The sequence below is a fragment of the Tetrahymena thermophila genome, assembly GCF_000189635.1.
Source record: "Tetrahymena thermophila SB210 genomic scaffold scf_8254666, whole genome shotgun sequence".
Taxonomy (NCBI): domain Eukaryota; phylum Ciliophora; class Oligohymenophorea; order Hymenostomatida; family Tetrahymenidae; genus Tetrahymena; species Tetrahymena thermophila.
In genome coordinates, this window is record NW_002476433.1 from 315,405 (window position 1) to 337,033 (window position 21,629).

Here is a 21,629-nt window from a genome sequence, read left to right on the forward strand (position 1 = left end):
AATAAGGAATGGTTAGTTTATATTACATTTAAAGTTGTTATCTTGCTAAAGTTGCTATCATGTGGAGATGTATTGTTTAATATTTTTCTTGTAATATTTTTTTAAAGTCGCAAGAAAAGCTATTAAAAATTAACCAATTAATTAAAATTTTAATAATTAATTTTTAAACCATAAAAAAATAAGTAAAAGAAAAAAATAGAACAAAAGAAAAAAGAAAAATCAAACAAAATGATAATTTCAAAAATTGACCTATTTTCATCTCAATTTTCATTTAATGTGAACGATAAACATATGAAAAAAGGTACTATTTTAGGCGCATTTTTATCAATTTTAGTAGTTTTAACAAGCTTGACATACTTTGTGTACATTTTAAAGTAATACATAACAAACTAAATTGAGCCAACCTTTAGATCTCAAAGCTTCATAACTGATCATACACTCAATATCCCCTTAAGTAGTGACCTGATTGCCTTTAAATTTGACTATGGAAACAACTATTTGCTAGAAAAATAAAAAGAAAAGACATACATCGTTTATGTTGCATTCTTTTACTATCAAAGTAATGATGACTAGCAATTCATCACTCTAGACGTTATTGACTGCACTAATCCTAGCCTTTTAGGATTTAAGTGTGTTGATTTTACAAATCTTTCTAACTACACCTTGACTCATAATTCATAGATTAACTTGTCGTCTTAAATATAAATATTAACTTACGGATGCAGAGATATTGATAGTCTTAAAACAACTATGCCCAATAATTGCGCAGAGTAATCAGAAATAGATGATATTGTTAATGGCATAAACGCTGGCTAAAAATTTAAGCTTTATACTTCTTAGTATAATGCAACCTCATAAGAAGTATAAGTGAACTACAGAAATTTGATAGTCTATACCTATTCAATGTAGTCAATAACAACTATCTTAAATGCTTCGATTCAAACTACTTCTGTAAAGTAAGGCTTAATAGTGTAAAATGAAGAAACTTTTTCTACTCCCCTTTCTTACTCATAAGTGAATTAAGGAATAGATAGATAACAAGCACTTTCAATCGGGGTAGGTCCATATAGTATAGCAATGTTGTAAGTTGATGAAATAGTTTAGTACGTTCAAATATAATACTCAACTTTGCCTTAGATTCTTGCTCTGATAAACAGTATTTTTGCCTTTTTAATGCTAATTGGTATTATAGGTCGCTATGCTTCTTAGAGATCGATACAAAAAGACTTTTTAATGCTTTTTTTGAAGACAATTTATCAAGATTATTATTTAAAAAATTTAAATGTTGCTAATTTTTTCAATAATTAATCGTAATAACAGTAAGTAGAAATTAAGGAATAGGAAAATGAAGAGAATAAGATACATGAAGATGGTGAAAAAGTTGATGAACTACACGAAAATGGTATAGTTGTACCCGCTTTTTAAAATAAACAAAAACAAAGTCTAGACTTAGAATAACCAAAAAATATTCCTTAAGCCAGTAGCTTTAAATTAAAATTTCAAGATAAACCATTTTCTTAAGAGTAAAAAGAAGTTTTGACTGAATGTGTGAATACTGATAGACCTTTGAATGATAATAATAAAGAAGAGAAAGATAAAATTTTGATATTACCATAAGACTCTGTAATAGAAGGTTCAAATACAAACTAAGATAGTCCTTGGGGCGATGATGCTGTTAGCTAATTCTCATACTCATATAGACCAAACCTAGCATAATCTATTAAGAGGTCTAATTCAAGCTAATTTTACAATTCAAAGCTCAGAAATAACCGCCTAAGCGAAATAAAAAACTAAGAGTCTTAGATGATTCTGAGAAGACTTTCAACAATACATAACTAAAATGTTTAAACCAAAGTTGAAAATGTAATCTTCAGCAAGAAGTATATTAATTTTTATTACTTAAAAACTTTATAATATTTATATTATTTTATAAAAAAAGGACTTTTAAACAATAAGATCAAATAAATTTACAACAAAAAAATAATAAAATGATGAAGAAGATTGAGTAATAAATTCAGAAAGAACTGAATATATTAAATTTTGTTAAGGATATTTTATTCTTGAAGAAAGCTATTTTAATGATGTTAAGTCAAGAACAGCTGGCAGCACTCTAAGTCATTAGCTGTTCACAGAATTTTTTAGATTTAAATTTAAATGAGAAATTTGAAAACATAAAATAACTTGGTAAATTATTTTTATTTTAAAGTTGACAAAATAAATTAACTTATAATTTGCTTTAAAAATGTAGAGGAACAATTTAGCTTAAGCCATTATGAAAAATCATTTGCTCTTATGGAAAATGACAAATTTTAACTAGCGTATTTGAATAAATTCTTAAATAGGTGTCAAAATGATGATAATTTAAGCCCGCTAGACTTAAAAATTATATAAACTCTTAAAAAGTGTCATATTAATTGAAATTATTTGTCTTTTTTTGAACTTTTTTGTTTTTGTTGTTTCTTATTATTACTGGCTTTTAATTAAACTTTAATTTTTTTTTTTTTGCTTATTTGAACGGATAGCCAAAAATTAGTCATTAAGTGAAAAATAATAACACTTATTAAACTCCAGCTGAAAAGCTGGAAAAAATTATATTGCTTTTTAAAAGATTGAATTTCAATCAATAAAATTTAAGAGTCTTCTAAGTATATTAAAATTATAGCTATTTAAATAAAATTAGATAGCTAAAATGTATTTTTTAAAAATAGTTCTCACTTTAAATTTTATGTTAGTTTTAACTTTACATTTTTGTAGATATTTTAAATAATTGTATTATTAGAAATAATTACAATATTCTTGAAAATGAAAATCAAATTTACTTCACTCAAATTTAATATGACATTAGTTTTTTCTGATTTTATTATTTGCTAGATTTTATGTAATCCTTGTAGCAAAGCCAATATAAGAAATCATTTAAATTTAAATAATTTCAAAAATCAATAAATTAAGGTTTCTTTAAGAATTAGATTATTATAATTATTATTTTTTTTTTATTCAAATAAATTGGAATAATTATCAATTACTACGTTAGGTTATCATTTTAAATTCATTAACTGATATTAAAAATATCAAAAAACTTTATTCTACAGCGTAATGTAGATTAGAAATTAAAATAAGATAACCTTGTTGAAAAATAAAAATTATAAGAATAGACACATATTTGAATACATAAAATATATATTTATAAAATTATTATTTAAAATAATGGTCCTTAACAAAAAAAATATTTGTGAATACAAAAATCATACTTAATATTTTTTAGCTTACATTTTATCAAAACTATCTTACTGTTTACACTGATTACTCTGAATTGAAATCATATATATAAATAAATAGTTGATATATTCATAGAGAAATGAATTATATTTGATAATGATAATGCTAATGTAATTATTTAAGTTGAATAATATTTTATTGATTGCTTAATTTGACAATTAATTAATCAAAATTCACTAAGTTTCTGTAAAAATAATTATTTAGACTGATGAGTATTATTTAATAAAGTAGACTAAATTTTAGCGTAGTACTCTAAAAATATTCTAAAATTGATAATTTATAAACCATGAAAGATTTATAATAAACAAAATTAATTGCTTAAGCAATATAAAAAACAAGTTAAAAAATATTGTAGATAGAATAGGATGCAGAACTTTATATTTTATAATTAGATTCCTGAAGAATATAAATGTTAGAACTGTTAAGAGCCTGTTCTAAATCCTTTAGAATGTAGTTTTTGCCTGAAAAAATACTGTAAGGATTGTACCTATTAAAATCATATTTGCACTCAATAAGCTACAAAAACAGAGAAAATTTAGAAGTGTTTTCTGTCATGTAGTAAGAAATATTTAGACAAGAGAATTTAGAATTGGGGCGTTTATGGATCAGTAGGTAGAAAAAAATATTCTACACAAAATATAATTATTTTTACATTTTTATATATTTCTTATTTCTTTTTATTTTTCTCAAGTTTCTAAAGTTTCTCACTAAAAATTTTTAAAATTTCTCATTTTAATAGAAAAATCATAAAGATTGAAAAAAATTAAAATTATTAATATTATTAATTAAATTCTATTATAAAATTATTTATCTTTATATAAATAATATTCAAAGGCATCAACCATTCAAAAAAATAGTGATCTCAATTCACCAAATTTTTGAATGGCATTTTGCTATACTTCCAAAATTAGGAAGATCATTAATTTATTACTTTAGATGTGATCGATTGCTAAAATTCTAATTTAATAGTATTTAAATGCATAGATTTCTCTAAATTATCTAATAATATGCTAACTCTTAATACAAATGAGAATATTTAATCACAAGTACAAATATTAACTTATGGATGTTTAGATATTGATTCTATAAAAACAACCATACCAGATAATTGTGCAACTTAAACAGAAATAGATAATGCTGTAAATGCGGTTAACGCAGGTTAGAGATTTAAATTATTTACTTCATAATACAATATAACTTCTTAAAATATGCATATTTATTACAAAAATATAATGATCTTTACTTATTCCGATTACTCAATGTCAACCATCATAAATACTTAACTTTAGACTACTTCAGTAAAATAAGGATTAATTTTTTAGTCTGAGTAGAATTTTGCATACCCAATATAGTACTCATAAATAAATCAAAGCATAAGCAGATAGTCTGCTTTACAAAGTGGAGATGGAGCTTATAGTTTTGTAACCCTATAAATAGATGAATCTGTTGAGAAAATTTACATATAATATACTACTTTACCATAAATACTTGCTCTTGTAAATAGTATCTTTGCTTTTTTAATGTTTTTTTGGGTTTATTGGTAGAAAATCTTCTGAATTTTCTATCAATAAAGATTTAATATTGTTATACTTACAATCTCTATTTTAAGACAAATATTTAGAAATATTAAAAGCAAACAATTTATTACATTATAAAAAAGAAACAAATCCTAGTTTAAATAAATAAAAATCTTCGATTTGTGATAATTTTTACAAAACAGGAAATATATAGGATAATAAAGATAACTTTAGTGAAATATTTATTTATTTTTAAGAAAATTCAAATCTGCCAATATTTGTTCCTGTTTTTTAAAACAAAAAAAAGAGTTCATTAGAAATAGAATAATTTACTCTAAGTCCATTAAAAATAAGTGAAAATACAAACACTTCTCCCATCAACAACGACTTTGAATTTAAGGTTTAAAAAATACCTAATTCCTAAAATCGAAAGTCTTTAAGCTCTTCTTCAAATTTAGAAATATTAAATAAAAATCTTAAACAAATAAATAACGAAAATACAAAACTTGATTTTTATTTATAAAAAAAATATTATAAGTAACAATCAATTTAAAATTAGTAGTAATCCATCCTAAATACAATAAAAAATTCAAACTGCAACTTATAACTAAGTAATTTACTTTTTTTTGAATTCATATTTAATTTTTTACTATTTTTAGAAACCAAAATTGGAGAAAACAACCATAAAAGTGTTGATTTCGAATTTTTGTAGTAAAAGTTTTAAAACATTTAAAGCCTAAGCATATCTGAAAAGCTTAAAAAAATAGTTTTTAATAAAAAGTAAAAATAATTAATTTAAGCCTTTCAAAATTATATTTTTAAACTTATATTTTAAAAAGATATTGCTCAAAAAAGAATCAGATAAAATGAAGCTCAGTAATAAGACAGTAAAGTTAGTAGAAAAATAAGTTAAAAAAAATTTATGATAAAAAAAATTTAAATATCATAAATTTTTTAAATGATATCCTGCTATTAAAGAAGGCTATGGCAATGATCTTAAATAAATAATAATTGGCTGCGCTCTAAATTTTAAGCTACTCTGAAAAATTTTTTATATAGTTAGATATGAATAATGTTGACATAAAATAAAGTAAATCAATAACAAACAAAATAAATAAATAGACAATATTTTTTAATTATAAAATTTAGTAAAAGATAAAAATTTAACTCATTTTGAAGCTTAATCAGTTTTACTAGAAAATTAAGAAGTATAACAATATTTTATGAACTAGTTTCTTTAAAGATGCATGGATGAAAATAGTAGTTTGACAAAAATAGACAAAAGGATATATAAATCTTTTAAAAAATCCTACTTTCATTGAAAGAAATTAAGTTATCTTCAAATTATAATTAAAAAATATTTTAATTATATTTTTATTTTAAAAATTTGTTGAATATTAGTATTTATTTTTTGTTAAAACAAACAATTTTTATTAATAAATTTTTTCTTTATTTTCAAATTCATTTAAAATCAATTTCTCTAATTTTATTTATTTCATAAGTATTTGCAATCTTTAGTGCAATAAATTATTAACTTTTTAAATTTTTTTATGTCATAAAATTAATTTCTTAATATTAATTGATTGTTTTTTTTTTTTTTCAATTCTTGAAAAAAAGCTTAAAAAGGAATGGTTAGTTTATATTACATTTAAATTTAAAGTTGTTATCTTGATAAAGTTGTTATCATGTGGAAATGTATTAATATACTGTAAATGCTCATTAATTAAGGCGTATTTTAATTAAGGCATTTTTTTCTTAAATTTTTTATTTTGGCACTTTTTTTTGGGTAAAAAAGATACTTAGGGAATGCCTTAATTAATGAGCATTTACAGTATTTTTAAAGTCATAAGACAAGTTTTTAAAAATTAACCAATTAATTAAATTTTTGATAATTACTTTTTAAAACATAAAAAATTAAGGAGAAGAAAAAAATAGAACTAAAGAAAAAAGAAAAATCAAATAAAATGATAATTTCAAAAATTGACTTATTTTCATCTCAATTTTCATTTAATGTGAACGATAAACATATGAAAAAAGGTACTATTTTAGGCGCATTTTTATCAATTTTAGTAATTTTAACAAGCTTGGCATATTTTGTGTACATTTTAAAGGAATACATAACAAACTAAATTGAGCCAACCTATAGATCTCAAAGCTTCGTAACTGATCATACACTCAATATCCCCTTAAGCAGTGACCTGATTGCCTTTAAATTTGACTATGGAAACAACTATTTGCTAGAAAAATAAAAAGAAAAGACATACATCGTTTATATTGCATTCTTTTACTATCAAAGTAACGATGACTAGCAATTCATAACTCTAGACGTTATTGACTGCACTAACCCTAACCTTTTAGGATTTAAGTGTGTCGATTTTACTAATCTTTCTAACTACACCTTGGCACACAATTCATAGATTAACTTGTAGTCTTCAATATAAATATTAACTTATGGATGCAGAGATATTGATAGTATTAAAACAACTATGCCTAATAATTGTGCGGAGTAATCAGAAATAGATAATATTATTAATGGCTTAAACGCTGGCTAAAAATTTAAGCTTTACACTTCTTAGTATAATGCAACCTCATAAGAATTATAAGTAAATTACAGAAATTTGATAGTTTATACATTTTCAACGTAGTCAATTACAACTATCTTAAATACATCGATTCAAAATACTTCTGTAAAATAAGGCTTAATAATTTAAAAAGAAGAAACTTATTCTACTCCCCTTTCTTACTCATAAATAAATTAAGGACTAGATAGATAACAAGCACTTTCAATCGGGGTAGGTCCATATAATATAGCATTGTTGTAAGTTGATGAAATAGTTTAGTATGTTCAAATATAATACCCAACTTTGCCTTAAATTCTTGCTCTGGTAAACAGTATTTTTGCCTTATTAATGCTAATTGGTATTATAGGTCGCTATGCTTCTTAGAGATCGATACAAAAAGACTTTTTAATGCTTTTTTTGAAGACAATTTATCAAGATTATTATTTTAAAAATTTAAATGTTGCTAATTTTTTCAATAATTAATCATAATAACAGTAAGTAGAAGTTAAGGAATAGGAAAATGAAGAGAAAAAGATACATGAAGATGGTGAAAAAGTTGATGAACTACACGAAAATGGTATACTTGTACCCACTTTTTAAAATAAACAAAAGTAAAGTCTAGACTTAGAATAACCAAAAAATATTACTTAAGCCAATAGCTTTAAATTAAAATTTCAAGATAAACCATTTTCTTAAGAGTAAAAAGAAGTTTTAACTGAATGTGTGAATACTGATACACCTTTGAATAATAATAATAAAGATGAGAGGATAGATAAAATTTTGATATTACCATAAGACTCTGTAATAGAAGGTTCAAACACAAACTAAGATAGTCATTGGGGCGATGATGCTGTTAGCTAATTCTCATACTCATATAGACCAAACCTAGCATTATCTATTAAGAGGTCTAATTCAAGCTAATTTTACAATTAAAAGCTCAGAAATAACCGCCTAAAAGAAATAAAAAATTAAGAGTCTTAGATGATTCTGAGAAAACTTTCAACAATACATAACTAAAATGTTTAAACCAAAGTTGAGAATGTAATCTTCAGCAAGAAGTATATTCATTTTTTATTACTTAAAAGCTTTATAATATTTATATTATTTTATTAAAAAAGGACTTTTAAACAATAAGATTAAATAAATTTAAAACAAAAAAATAATAAAATGATGAAGAAGATTGAGTAACAAATTCAGAAAGAACTGAATATATTAAATTTTGTTAAGGATATTTTATTCTTGAAGAAAGCTATTTTAATGATGTTAAGTCAAGAACAGCTGGCTGCACTCTAAGCCATTAGCTGTTCACAGAATTTTTTAGATTTAAATTTAAATGAGAAATTTGAAAACATGAAATAACTTGGTAAATTATTTTTATTTTAAAGTTGACAAAATAAATTAACTTATAATTTGCTTTAAAAATGTAGAGGAACAATTTAGCTTAAGCCATTATGAAAAATCATTTGCTCTTATGGAAAATAGCAAATTTTAACTAGAGTATTTGAATAACTTCTTAAATAGGTGTCAAAATGATGATAATTTAAGCCCACTAGACTTAAAAATTATATAAACTCTTAAAAAGTGTCATATTAATTGAAATTATTTGTGTTTTTTTGTACTTTTTTGTTTTTGTTGTTTCTTATTATTACTGGCTTTGAATTTAACTTTTATTTTTATTTTTTTTTGCTTATTTGAACGGATAGGCAAAAATTAGTCATTAAGTGAAAAATAATAACACTTATTAAACACTAGCTGAAAAGCCTAAAAAATTTTTTTCCCTTTTTAAAAGATTGAATTTCAATCAATAAAATTTAAGAGTCTTTTAAGTATATTTAAATTATTGCTATTTAAATAAAATTAGATAGCTAAAATGTATTTTTTAAAAATAGTTCTCACTTTAAATTTTATGTTAGTTTTAACTTTACATTTTTGTAGATATTTTAAATAATTGTATTATTAGAAATAATTACAATATTTTTGAAAATGAAATCAAATTTACTTCACTCAAATTTAATATGACATTAGTTTTTTGAGATTTTATTATTAGCTAGATTTTATGTAATCCTTATAGCGAAGCCAATATAAGAGATCATTTAAATTTAAATAATTTCAAAAATCAATAAATTAAGGTTTTTTAAGAATTAGATTATTATAATTATTATTTTTTTTTTATTCAAATAAATTGGAATAATTATCAATTACTACGTTAGGTTATCATTTTAAATTCATTAACTGATGATAATATTAAGACTATTAAAAATTCAAAAAACCCTATTCTACAGTGTAATGTAGATTAGAAATTAAAATAAGATAACCTTGTTGAAAAATAAAAATTATAAGAATAGACACATATTTGAATACATAAAATATATATTTATAAAATTATTATTTAAAATAATGGTCCTTAACAAAAAAAAATATTTGTGAATACAAAAATCATACTTAATATTTTTTAGCTTACATTTTATCAAAACTATCTTACTGTTTACACTGATTACTCTGAATTGAAATCATATATATAAATAAATAGTTAATATATTCATAGAGAAATGAATTATATTCGATAATGATAATACTAATATAATTATTTAAGTTGAATAATATTTTATTGATTGCTTAATTTGACGATTAATTAATCAAAATTCACTAAGTTTCAGTAAAAATAATTATTTAGACTGATGAGTATTATTTAATAAAGTAGACTAAATTTTAGCGTAGTACTCTAAAAATATTCTAAAATTGATAATTTATAAACCATGAAAGATTTATAATAAACAAAATTAATTGCTTAAGCAATATAAAAAACAAGTTAAAAAATATTGTAGATAGAATAGGATGCAGAACTTTATATTTTATAATTAGATTCCTGAAGAATATAAATGTTAGGACTGTTAAGAGCCTATTCTAAATCCATTAGAATGTAGTTTTTGCCTGAAAAAATACTGTAAGGATTGTACCTATTAAAATCATATTTGCACTCAATAAGCTACAAAAACAGAGAAAATTTAGAAGTGTTTTCTGTCATGTAGTATGAAATATTTAGACAGACTCAAGTTAATAAAATCAAAGTGCTATAACTGTTCTGAAATAATATCATTGTCATCTTACAAACAGCATTTATAACAATGTTTTAACATTAAAGTAATATTTTATTTTCCTTTTTAAAAATATTTTATTAATTTGTTATATCTCCTAAAAAAATCCATAAAGCAAGCTTCTCCAGATTTATCTACAGTAAGCGAAAGAAGCATATAGATAGAATCAGAAGATTTTGAAAGTGAATCAGATTTTTTATTATTTAGCAAAAATAATATTTTCTGAAATAATTATTTTTTTATATAATTTATCTTTCTTTGAATATCTTATGCTTATTAAAAAATCAATAAATTCTATAAAAAAATAAATAATTTTATTAAATTTTTAAAATAATTATTGCAATAATAAATTATAACTTTATTATTCAAAATAAGTTTTTTAAATAAAAGTTTTAAAACACTTTGGTATTGATATTATTTCAAGTATTTTTTATTTTATCAAATAAAAATAGTACTTGTTATAAAATAGCCTGATTTTTTACATACTTACTACTAAAAAATTGCTAATATAAATTTTTTTTCATTTAGAAAATAAGAGGATAATCAAAACTGAGCAAAAAAAAGTGAAAACACAATAATATTTAATCTTTCAAAATAATTTATTTTTTATAAGAAGTTGAAACTCATTGACCTTTTTATAAAAGGAATTTATTTTATTGTTTTATTTATTAAAATTTGAAAAAAATTATTTATTTATTTATTTGAAAAAAATGCATCTTTAATACTAAATTTTTAATTATTATTATTATTAAAAATAAATTAATTTAAAACATAATTGATCAAATAAATATCATATCTATTAATAATTTGAGTGTATGATTTTATAAATCTTTTAATTATTTAATCAAAAATTAAAATTCTTTACATTGAAAAAAATAAAAAGCTTTATCATATTTTTTAAAAAATGAGGATATTTAAAATTTTTTAAATATTTTTTATATTATTAAAATCTTAATTGATTTTTATTGAATTGAATTGATTTTTTAAATATAAATGCTCATCATAAAATTTTGTTCATAAAAATAGATGCTGAAAATTTTTGAAATATATTATTTTATACATTTAATAGAACATATATTCTTACTAAATGTTATTATATAAACATTTTTTATTTTAATATTGAATCTTAAATATTTACTTTCCAGTTATCAATATTTTTGATTAATTTGATAATTTTTTTCAAATTTATTTTGGATTTATTTTGAATATTTAATTTGATAAATAAATTTTTAATAAAGATAAATTCTTTTTGGCAAAAATTAAAAAATATTTACTCAAAATAGTTTTTAATTTTGCTTTTATTTAGTAAAAAAAATTTGGTTAATTATTTAAATTTTAATAAACAATGAGGAAATTTATCATATTTTTTATATAATTTTGCTATCAAGTATGTTATATAACTTTTACATAAGATTAAATTTATAAAAATATACTCACAAAAAATCTAATTTACTTTTACTAAAATTATATTCTATCTATCTATTTTCTGAATTTTCATTTTAATTTTTTAAATTAAATTAACAAAATTATGTTTAAGATATTCTTTAAAAAAAAATATAATTTCGAAAAATTTCAAACCAAACTTTTAGTTTTGTTATTGATTCTATTTAAAACAAGCTTTTATTATTATTAAAAAATATGGTTAGAATTAGAAAATTTATAAAAATAAATTACATTTGAGATTCTTTCTTTGTTCCTTTTTTCTATTTTCTTTCTTTCCTCTTCCTACAAATCATCTATGTCTGAATTTACAAATTGTTTTTTTGAAGTTGATTCTAATTTATTTTGTGTCTAACTTATTGCTATAATAAGATAAATTTATTTTTAAAATACAATAAGCCAAATGATAAATATATAAATTTAATTACGATTTAATTTATTGCTCTTGGCTAAAATGTTTCTAGCCTGACTACTTCTAGGATTCTCCATTAAGAAGTTCATATTTTATGATGTAGCATAAATTCTTTTTTTCAATAGCTTTCTATCATTTTAAACACTATTAATTTTAGTTTACTGCTTAAAGTTAGATTCTAAAAATGTGAATCTGCCAGAAATTTATGTTTCATCAAATATTTTATCACATAAAAACAATATTTTATCAATAGCAACCATTCCTTGGTTATTTAAACTTCTGCCTTATTCTTTAAAAAATCCAGGGTACCTGTTCTAATTTAAAATAGAAGATTTGAGCAAGTTGAGTTTTTAAATAAAATATTAATTCACTTTGAACAATCTATCGTTAGTGAATAAAATCAATAAAGAAATTAAAAAATATACTTTGAAAATATACTCTGTAACCATTTTTATAGTTAATAAGATCATAGGCATAGTAAGGTTTAACCAAAGTTTAAAATTAGGTAATTTCTGTTTCAATTAAGCTAAATGTTCTTGCATTTACACAAATATTTATTTTTTCTTGATCATTTCAATAGTTTTTATATTAACTTCACTAAATATTACCCAATAGCAAAAATGGGTAAACAAACCTATTTACTTGGCCATGGTAGGTGAGCTTATCAAGTTAAAAACCTAGTCTATTTAACTCTTTTCAAACACAATAGCTCTATCCATAGGTTCTTTCTGCTTTCTCTTTTTAACATCTGTATTCTCGTTTTCCTCATTAACATTATCAAAATTATATAATCTAAATTCTTTCGGCACGTTCTAATCGCTCTGCGAATATAAAGGTTTTTTCTCTACCTCTTATTACCCAGTGTTTTGAACAGGAATATATTCTCGAGGAAACTTTTGTTTAAATTCTTCTAAAATAACTAATATATCATCAATCGTAATATTAATAGGTTTTTATAACTCATGTAGATCATCAGAGTCTATCCTTATTTAGCTGAAAGGATATTTAAATATATTATTTGTGAAAACTAAATCCTTTTCTTCTGCTGTGGTTATATATTTAGGATTTTCTTGCATATTCTAATTTATTTCTAATAAAGAAAAATAATAAGTTAATTTAAAGAAAAAAGTGCTTTTTGCATAAAAGTTTAAGTAGAATCATGAATAAATAATTCTATATGTAGAGCTTTTATTTTTAATCTCTCCCATAAATACTTCAAACTTGAAAAGCACAAAAAATTTTTTGGTGTTCAACTCAATAAATTTAAGTTAAAAAAATTTGCTAATTAAATTGATTATTTTGCTTAATTGGTTTCAAATTATAATTAAACTTAGATAAAAAAATAATTATTTATTTTTTAAATATTTATAATATCATTAATAGAGTAAGTAGATTATCTTTAATTCATTCATCTCTTTATTTTAACTAAGTAATCTACAAAAGTAAAATGAAAATATTTTTCTAAAATTTAACCAAAATAAATGATTTACTTCTTAAGGTAGTTTGGTTAAAAGGGAATATATAATTCTTCTTAATATATTCGATGTCATAATTTATTTCAAATTTATTTTGTTTGTCATCTAAAGGTGCTTTTTTTGTTCTCTCTTTTGATCCTTCGCCTTATGATTATAGTTTTTTCTTAGCTGACTGGCTCTATTCTTTGTAACTGCTAGTATTATATGCATTAGATGTCATGGAAGCACCGTTTATTTATGAGTTAGGTTCTGGACTTTTATTCTAATCCATTCTCGATTCTTATTGTAAATTTTTTTCATTTTCTGTATTAGTTTTGCCAGTATCGATGTTAGGGATTTTCATAAGTTTCAATCCTAATTCTTCAAATAAATTTGTTTGTGATTCTTGATACTTTTGATTCAAATCTTCTTTTTTGCGAGTGCTGATGACAATTGTATCCGCAGAAAAATTATTATCTATTTGATACATAAATTTATTAAAATATTCTGTTTCTGAATACATTTTAATTTTTGCAATATTAAAATATTAAATATTATAATAAGGTTTGATTACTATTCCATTCTGATTTAATATCACAATTCTTAATAGGATATTTCTTTAATATGAACTAGATATTCTTCTAATTAGGTTCTATATTCAATTTTTCTAAATACCTGCAAGCATATTCATGCTCTATAACTTTAACAAAGTTTTTATTCTTCGAAATATCTATTTCCTTTTTATATTATGTATAATAAGTTAGCAAATTACTTTAAAAGCTATTTTATTTTAACAGCTATTTTAACCATTATAATATTGATTAAATAGTAAAAACTAATATGTAAATCATGAATTTGTATTATGAATATCTGTATATACTTGAGGAGTATTTCTTAGTCTGATTCTAAATGTTCTATCATCTAAATTTTTCTAAAAAGTAGTTCTATCAGCCATTCATAAAGTTAATTTTAAACACTTTTTAACTTAGCTTAATAATCTCTTATTCAATTTATGCTACAGTTTTACAATTTATCTTCAAACTCTATACATATCGCATCCAACCAAATTCCAAATATATATATATATACTTTATTAAGATTAAAATCTAATTAATTACTTAATGTTTAATAGATGCATTCTCTCAAAAAAAAATAAAAAATTTCAATATTAAAATTATTTCAAATATGAACAAAAAAAGTTAATTTTCAAAAAATATTTTAATCATAACTTTTTTAAGCTCAATTTTATTTCAAAAAAAGAATTTAGTTTTTATATTAAGCAAATTAAATTTGACATATCTTACAATTAATAATCAAATTGAAACAAATTTCATTTAATTTTTTATTTTAAAAGAAATAGTTAAAATTATTTTCTTCAAATCAACTTAATTTTTGTATTAAAAAACATGTATCATATATTAATAATAATAATATTTATAAATTTAATAAACTTTTAATTCAAATTAAAAAGGGAATAATAGCTTTTCTGCCTCTAGGGAATTCTTTTCCGAATTCTTTTTTGTATCTTCTTTATTTTCCTAAAGCCCAGACGAACATTTAGTAGAAGCTGATAGCAGTGAAGAAGTAGGCTTTTTTAATATTTTAAATAATAAAGTTATTTTTAAAAATAAATAATTAAAATTATAGTTTACAGGTATAGCATCTAGAAAAGCCAGAGAAAGCAACCCAGGCAAGAGTTTCCCAAAGATAGTTAGCACAGGAAACTTAATCGAAACCCCATCCAGTAGGGATCTTTCTACGCTTGTTTACAGAAGAACCATCTTCGAGAGTTTTAGAAGGTACTTCAGTTCTAATATTTGATAAAGTCTTGTGGCACTAGAAGTTTAAGAATTCAAAGAGAGCCCAAAGACCAAGCCAGATACCCTTGGTAAGATTGCTATAACCGGGGTCTTTGTAATACATAAAGTATTCAACACCAATAAAGGTGCCAAAGAAAATCCTTTATTTTTTAATTTTTAGATTAAGTTTGTTAAATTTATTTTTTTTAAATCAATTTTCTCTTTATATTTATCAATCAATTTTATTATTCAATTTTATAATAATAATAATAACAATAATAATACCAGTAGTGAAGGAAATTTTTCCAGCAAGAAGCTAAAGGCATAGAGTCTCTACTGAAGACATGGATAAAGAGAGTTTCAAGAATTCTCTTAACATAGTGGAGAACACCAATAGTTAATCCGATGCTAATATTTTAAAAAAATGATTTTTAATAAAATTCTCAGCTTTTTTTATTGATTAAATAAATTAAAATAAATCACAAAATTTTTAAAATTAAAATATCTTGAATTTATTTTTTGAAAAAGGCATTTTGATTATTCATTTCAAATTTTATTTAGCATAATTGATATTTTAAAATATTACTTTACTCTAAAAAAATTGTTTTATTAATTAATTAATTATTTTTAAGTTTTTTTAATCATTCTAGTTTTATTATTTTAAAAAATTTACTTTTAACTAGTAGTCATTTCACCTCTGGATCTACCAATCAAGTAGAAAGCACCATAAAAAATGATAGGTCCCAAGTATTCTGCATAGAAGACCTTGTATTATAATTTAAAAATTGTAGTACTTTATTTGAATGAATGTATTTTAGAATTACAGTAGTCCAGCCAAGTTAAATACCTAAGTCTTTGACAACAACTTCAATTCCATTTTTTACAACAGGATATGTAGTTAAAAGTCTCTTGTTATCATCCAAAATAGTTTTATTTTCACTAATTTGTGTTTTAAATTAAATAAATTAATATTTTAAGACACTTTTTTCAATTTAAGAGAAATTAATTACTCATCTCCAATAGTGAGCCATTATCTAATAGGAGCAATTCTTTCTATATTTTTATTTGAAAGATTTAGAATGATTTTTATTATTATTTATAAATTTACTTATTTTGCTGATTTCTTTCTTTAATAATAAGACATTAGAGTTCTTATCGCTAAGATCGAGACGGACTTCTCCGATTTTGTTTCCTCTACGGTCCTTAATGATGATCACGTCAGACATCTATTTATATTTCTATTAGAAATTTTTGAATTTTTTTTGTAAACTGAAAAAGATATGATTCTTATTATTATTAATTAATTATTCTTAATTTCTGTTGGGATATTAGCTATTTTAAGATTAAAACTCTTAAATAACAATATTATACTAATTTGTATAAGATTTTGGATATCTGTGAATTTAACTTTTTTACATTTTCAAAATCATCAAAAAGATATTACTATTTGCCGCAAATTTATATTATTTGCGTCATTTTGTTTTGTATTTATTTTTTGCTGATGACTATTAATTATAAAGAAGAGTGATAAAATCCAAAATAAGCAGTTTTTATTAGTAAAATTAGAAGAATTACACTTACGGAATGTTCAAGATGATTAACTTTAGTTAAAATAAATTCCATCTCATTAAAATTTCATTTAATATTAAAAATAAACTAATTCTTTATAATTAAAAAACAAAAAACAACTTTTATTTTCACTAAAAATTTTCTTTCCTTAATTCCTTAATTGTATAATTTATATTTCTATTATAAAATAAGATAAAATGATTAACTTATAAATAAAAATAAATATATATATAAAGATTCTTGAAACAATTTATTATTGTTATTTATTAAAAACCCTATGTAAACTATCAAAAGAAATCTATTTAAAGTGAATTTAATTTTAGAAAATTGTATGCATTTCATTTGTTCATTCATAGATACAAATATTAATTTTATATATAAGTGTACAGAATATTAGCATTTTATTAACTAGTTCATTAAATAAATATTTCATTTGTTTTTAAGTATAAAAGTTAAAGAAATAAAATCAATTTTCAACAAATTCAATATCACCTTCCCTTGGTTTTTTAGCATTTAATTTCTCGAATTATTTTCTTCTCTCAGACTCTCTTTAGTTTGATAAAAACAAAGTAAATTTATAAAGTTTGAAATATTAATTTATTACCTTAAAAGTATAGGATCTGGTTTAGGATATGATATAAGCAATGTACTATTTTTGTAAGAGAAAGTTGCTTTGCCCTTTTCTAACTTTAAATTATATCTTGCCAAATCAGGAACATCAATTCTTTTAAAGTATTTTTTATTTGTTGTTCTCACCACTAATTATTATTTTTCTTCATCGACCTCGATTTAGTAAACCTATTTTTACATTAGTTATAAACTACCATATACAAGATTAAATATTGCATAATACTTCTTCTGGGTATGGCAAATTTCTAATTCTAAACTAAAAATCTCTGTCTGTGTCCTTTCTTAAGAATATAGGCTTTGATATATTTCATAAAAAATTACAACAAAATGTAAAAAATAGTTTTTTTCATATAAAAATTTGCTTACATTTGCACTTGTAGCCTTTAACAGTTATTCTTATTGATTAGGATTTAGAGGAGCTTCTCCTATTTCATACTCCCATTTAGCTTCCTTAAAATTGCTAGCTTTTTTGATTTTTCTCACTATTTTTTAAAATGAATTTTCTTCTTTGTTAATTAATCATGCTAATTACTTAATAATTCATGGCTTTTCATATCATATTCTTCTACCTATTTAGAATAAATAACTAATTGTAATCACAAAAATATTTTGAATGTTTATAATTGATTACCATTTCTGTTTTATCTGGAAAAGTGTATTACAAACATCTTTTTCCACCTTTTTTTGATGATTTATTATTATTCAATTTTAATTAACAATAAAATATTTCTACCTATAATTAAGCATGTAACAGTAGGTTTTTGGGTTTCCTAATTATAAAAATATTTTTTAAATTTTATTCAGCATAAATTTTAAGAATAATTTTACCATTTATGAAATGTTTTTATATAATTTTTAATTTGCTTAAGAATTTGATTTTTGATAACTATTTTTTAATTAATTTAAAAATTTTTAAATAATATATAAATATTTAAAAAAAAAATGATAATTTTTAAGTATATTTTTTTATTAAAAAAAATATCTTCAAATAATAAATTTACTGAATTATATTTTTTTCTTTATTCTAAAAGAATTTTACTTATAGCTAGATTATCAAAAATGAATATTATTTTATAAATAATAAAATAAGACATGTAAAATGAAATTAAGAAATTTGAAATATTAAAATAAAATATAATAATATTAACTTAATTTTTAGTTATAAATAATATATAAATTATTGAACATCTGTAATTATAAACAAATAGCAAAATATAATATATAGAATCCCATATTTTTATATTAAAGAAGCTTTTTAAATATTCGCAATTATATAAATAAATGCAAATTATTGATTAATTAATTAGTAAACAAAATTTTTTCAAATTTAAATATATTTACAAACTAATCTCTTATTCTTAAAAATTTTTCTTTGCATCTTGTTTTTTAAGTTATTTTCAATCCCATTTTTACTATTGTTTAGATGATAAAAAGGAAAGAACTATAATTAGGTTTTCTATCATAAAATAATAATAACAATACCTTAAATAAATATTTAAATGATAAATATTCAAGAATAAATGCAAGATAGATTCTAGTTTAACTACTCCTTCTGATTTTAGCTTGTTTGCACTAAATTTTATAAGGAATAGCTTTAATTAGTAAACTAAGAAAAATCATTTTAAAACTTAATATAGTCTAGTAAACTTAAAACAAAAATTTAAAATTTAAATTATGTTAATATACCATAAGTCTATTATCAAATATTTAAGGCTACTAGAATTTTACAAATAAAAACTTAAGCCAAAAGCACCATCTGCACCAATGTTATTAAACCTATAATTTATTTTTTAATTAATATTCATAATATTTTTAATTTTATATAAATCAAGTTGAAAATTTAAAATAAAATTAATAAAATTTTAATTTAATCTAAATAAATAAAAAAACTATGTTTCAATGATTTAATTAAAGTTTTAAGCGAACCAAAAATATTTTTGATATATAAAATGATCTTTTATGTATTTATAAAGCTATTTTAATTTTTTCAATTTGTAAAAATAATAAATTTAATATCTTTTTAAATAAATATAATTTTAGTGAGAATTAATTATGTCTCTGATTAAATTGGTTAAATATTTTGTTAATTTTTAAGTAAGTGAAGATTTTTTGTATAATGTCTTGTAAAAATAAATTTTAAATTAAAGAAATTTAAAATATTACTTACGATAAACACAATTTCAAATATCTTAAACTTTAAGAGCTTGAAAGTGCTTTCCCTAGTTCAATTGCACCTTCTGAATTTACTAAATTGCTGCTAAAATTATTTTTGAATATTATTCAATTTAATATCAATAAAATTACCTTAAGTTTAAATTTAAATCAATAAGATTTAAACATTTAGACAAATTATTAGCTAAATAGTATATTCCTTAATCTGAAATAGAGTTTTCACTATTAAACAAAATTTTATTAATAACTTTTGCAAGTAAATTTTTTTATTTTTACAATAAGTTTAAACTAACTTTATTCAAATTTTTGCACTCTAGTAAAGCCATCCCTAAGTGATTTGAACCCGAATTTTGTATTTGATTCTCACTTTATATTAAATTTAAATAATATATGAAATTTAAAGGATAATTTAGGGGTAAAAATTTGTTCAGGTAACTTATTAAATTTATTTATATAGAAAATATTAATACTGTTAATATTATAAATATAATTTTTTACTCTAAACAAAGAGTGAAAGTTGTCAAACTTAGACATTTTTATAGATAAGAGCATAACATTTCAATTCCTTCTTCATTAATTTCATTTTGACTTTAAATAAATTAAAACAAATATATTTAAGATATGACAATTTAATAAATCATTTTTTAATTATTTGCAAGTAATTATTTTTTATATTTTACTATTTTAAATTAATTTAAAATATTAAGTTCTGGAATAATTTAAATGAAATCAAATTTACCAAATGTCAAGTATTAGTGTTTCGAGATTACAACATTTAGATAGAGATTAGCATAAAGTTTAAATACCACTATTTCCAAGAAAATTAAAACTTAAATTTATTTTAAAATAAAAAAATAAATAAAAATATGGAAATAATTGATTTAAAAATATATTTATTTATCTTTACAACAATCCATACATAAATAAAAATTTTTAAATAATGAAATTAAAAATTTACTTAAGACTTAATTTTAAGTTTATGTGTTAAGCAAAATCTGAAGACTCAAACTTTTAAATGAAATTAATTTTTATTCTTAAAAATTACTTTTCAAATTTTATATTTACTTTTTAAAGAGAGGTAAACTCATTTTGATTTTATATCATTTTTTTTAAATATGTTTTCTACGAAAGTTACTTTAAATAAATTAAATAATATTTAATTGATTAAAAATTATAAAATCTGATAAATTAATTAAGGTTAATTAAGGACAAAAGATAGATATTAAGAAGCAAAAAAGAATTAATTTGAATAATAATTTTTAAGTTAAACTTAAAAATATAGTAAAAGCAAATTATTTTATGCATTTATTTTTTATGAAATAACACTTCAATAATTAAAGAGGAATTTATCATACATATTTAAGACCATAAAGCTTTTTACATTTTATTTATTTGAATCTTGATAAAAAATGATTTAGAGTAATTGTTATGCATTAACATAATAAGAATAATTATTTGCTTATTTCTTGAGATACTTTCTAATAAAATTTAAATTGTTTTTATCTAAAAATTTAAGAGAGCTATTACCTCATTTAATGATAATACAAAGATATTATATTTATTTTATTAAGTTAAATTAAATTAAATAAAATTTAACTAAAATACACATTTTTAATTATTAAATATTTACTTTTATAATTTTTAAAAGAGTTTAATTTAACTAAGATACACATTTTTAAAAAGTTACTTCGAAATTAATTTATT

General features: G+C 20.9%; 8 protein-coding genes across 8 annotated transcripts; 4 read left to right on the forward strand and 4 right to left on the reverse strand. All coding sequences in view use genetic code 6, as the record gives it.

Annotated features, from left to right (window-relative positions):
- Window positions 1-228: 228 nt before the first annotated feature.
- Window positions 229-2,418, forward strand: TTHERM_000401918 (AMP-binding enzyme family protein; the record flags this gene model as incomplete). Its single annotated transcript, XM_012797227.1, has 3 exons — window positions 229-1,880; window positions 1,940-2,184; window positions 2,249-2,418. 3 exons carry the CDS (start codon window positions 229-231, stop codon window positions 2,416-2,418), a joined length of 2,067 nt encoding a protein of 688 aa, XP_012652681.1.
- A 1,865-nt stretch (window positions 2,419-4,283) lies between these two features.
- TTHERM_000401919 (hypothetical protein) lies at window positions 4,284-5,663 on the forward strand (the record flags this gene model as incomplete). Its single annotated transcript, XM_012797228.1, has 4 exons — window positions 4,284-4,779; window positions 4,997-5,404; window positions 5,453-5,573; window positions 5,633-5,663. The coding sequence occupies 4 exons, from the start codon at window positions 4,284-4,286 to the stop codon at window positions 5,661-5,663; spliced, it is 1,056 nt and encodes a 351-aa protein (XP_012652682.1).
- A 1,094-nt stretch (window positions 5,664-6,757) lies between these two features.
- TTHERM_00401920 (AMP-binding enzyme family protein) lies at window positions 6,758-8,951 on the forward strand (the record flags this gene model as incomplete). The annotated part of the gene is made up of 3 exons (XM_001014066.2): window positions 6,758-8,412; window positions 8,473-8,717; window positions 8,782-8,951. 3 exons carry the CDS (start codon window positions 6,758-6,760, stop codon window positions 8,949-8,951), a joined length of 2,070 nt encoding a protein of 689 aa, XP_001014066.2.
- A 1,238-nt stretch (window positions 8,952-10,189) lies between these two features.
- On the forward strand, window positions 10,190-10,675 carry TTHERM_00401929 (hypothetical protein; the record flags this gene model as incomplete). Its single annotated transcript, XM_001470709.2, has 2 exons — window positions 10,190-10,495; window positions 10,565-10,675. The coding sequence occupies 2 exons, from the start codon at window positions 10,190-10,192 to the stop codon at window positions 10,673-10,675; spliced, it is 417 nt and encodes a 138-aa protein (XP_001470759.1).
- A 1,346-nt stretch (window positions 10,676-12,021) lies between these two features.
- On the reverse strand, window positions 12,022-14,710 carry TTHERM_00401930 (hypothetical protein; the record flags this gene model as incomplete). Its single annotated transcript, XM_001014067.2, has 7 exons — window positions 12,022-12,066; window positions 12,124-12,251; window positions 12,318-12,615; window positions 12,727-13,391; window positions 13,792-14,232; window positions 14,330-14,492; window positions 14,636-14,710. The coding sequence occupies 7 exons, from the start codon at window positions 14,708-14,710 to the stop codon at window positions 12,022-12,024; spliced, it is 1,815 nt and encodes a 604-aa protein (XP_001014067.2).
- A 503-nt stretch (window positions 14,711-15,213) lies between these two features.
- Window positions 15,214-16,780, reverse strand: TTHERM_00401940 (3-oxo-5-alpha-steroid 4-dehydrogenase; the record flags this gene model as incomplete). The annotated part of the gene is made up of 7 exons (XM_001014068.3): window positions 15,214-15,344; window positions 15,408-15,715; window positions 15,840-15,962; window positions 16,228-16,319; window positions 16,379-16,493; window positions 16,565-16,607; window positions 16,663-16,780. The coding sequence occupies 7 exons, from the start codon at window positions 16,778-16,780 to the stop codon at window positions 15,214-15,216; spliced, it is 930 nt and encodes a 309-aa protein (XP_001014068.1).
- An 809-nt stretch (window positions 16,781-17,589) lies between these two features.
- On the reverse strand, window positions 17,590-18,584 carry TTHERM_00401950 (DPCD protein; the record flags this gene model as incomplete). The annotated part of the gene is made up of 8 exons (XM_001014069.3): window positions 17,590-17,671; window positions 17,728-17,921; window positions 17,977-18,048; window positions 18,120-18,235; window positions 18,286-18,322; window positions 18,385-18,431; window positions 18,487-18,523; window positions 18,582-18,584. The coding sequence occupies 8 exons, from the start codon at window positions 18,582-18,584 to the stop codon at window positions 17,590-17,592; spliced, it is 588 nt and encodes a 195-aa protein (XP_001014069.3).
- Window positions 18,585-19,074: 490 nt separating this feature from the next.
- TTHERM_000401959 (kinase domain protein) lies at window positions 19,075-20,734 on the reverse strand (the record flags this gene model as incomplete). Its single annotated transcript, XM_012797229.1, has 8 exons — window positions 20,665-20,734; window positions 20,424-20,513; window positions 20,202-20,291; window positions 20,058-20,147; window positions 19,921-20,010; window positions 19,440-19,529; window positions 19,236-19,325; window positions 19,075-19,165 (listed from the first exon to the last, which is right to left on the reverse strand). The coding sequence occupies exons 2-8, from the start codon at window positions 20,480-20,482 to the stop codon at window positions 19,075-19,077; spliced, it is 600 nt and encodes a 199-aa protein (XP_012652683.1). The 5' UTR covers window positions 20,483-20,513; window positions 20,665-20,734.
- Between the last annotated feature and the right edge of the window lie 895 nt (window positions 20,735-21,629).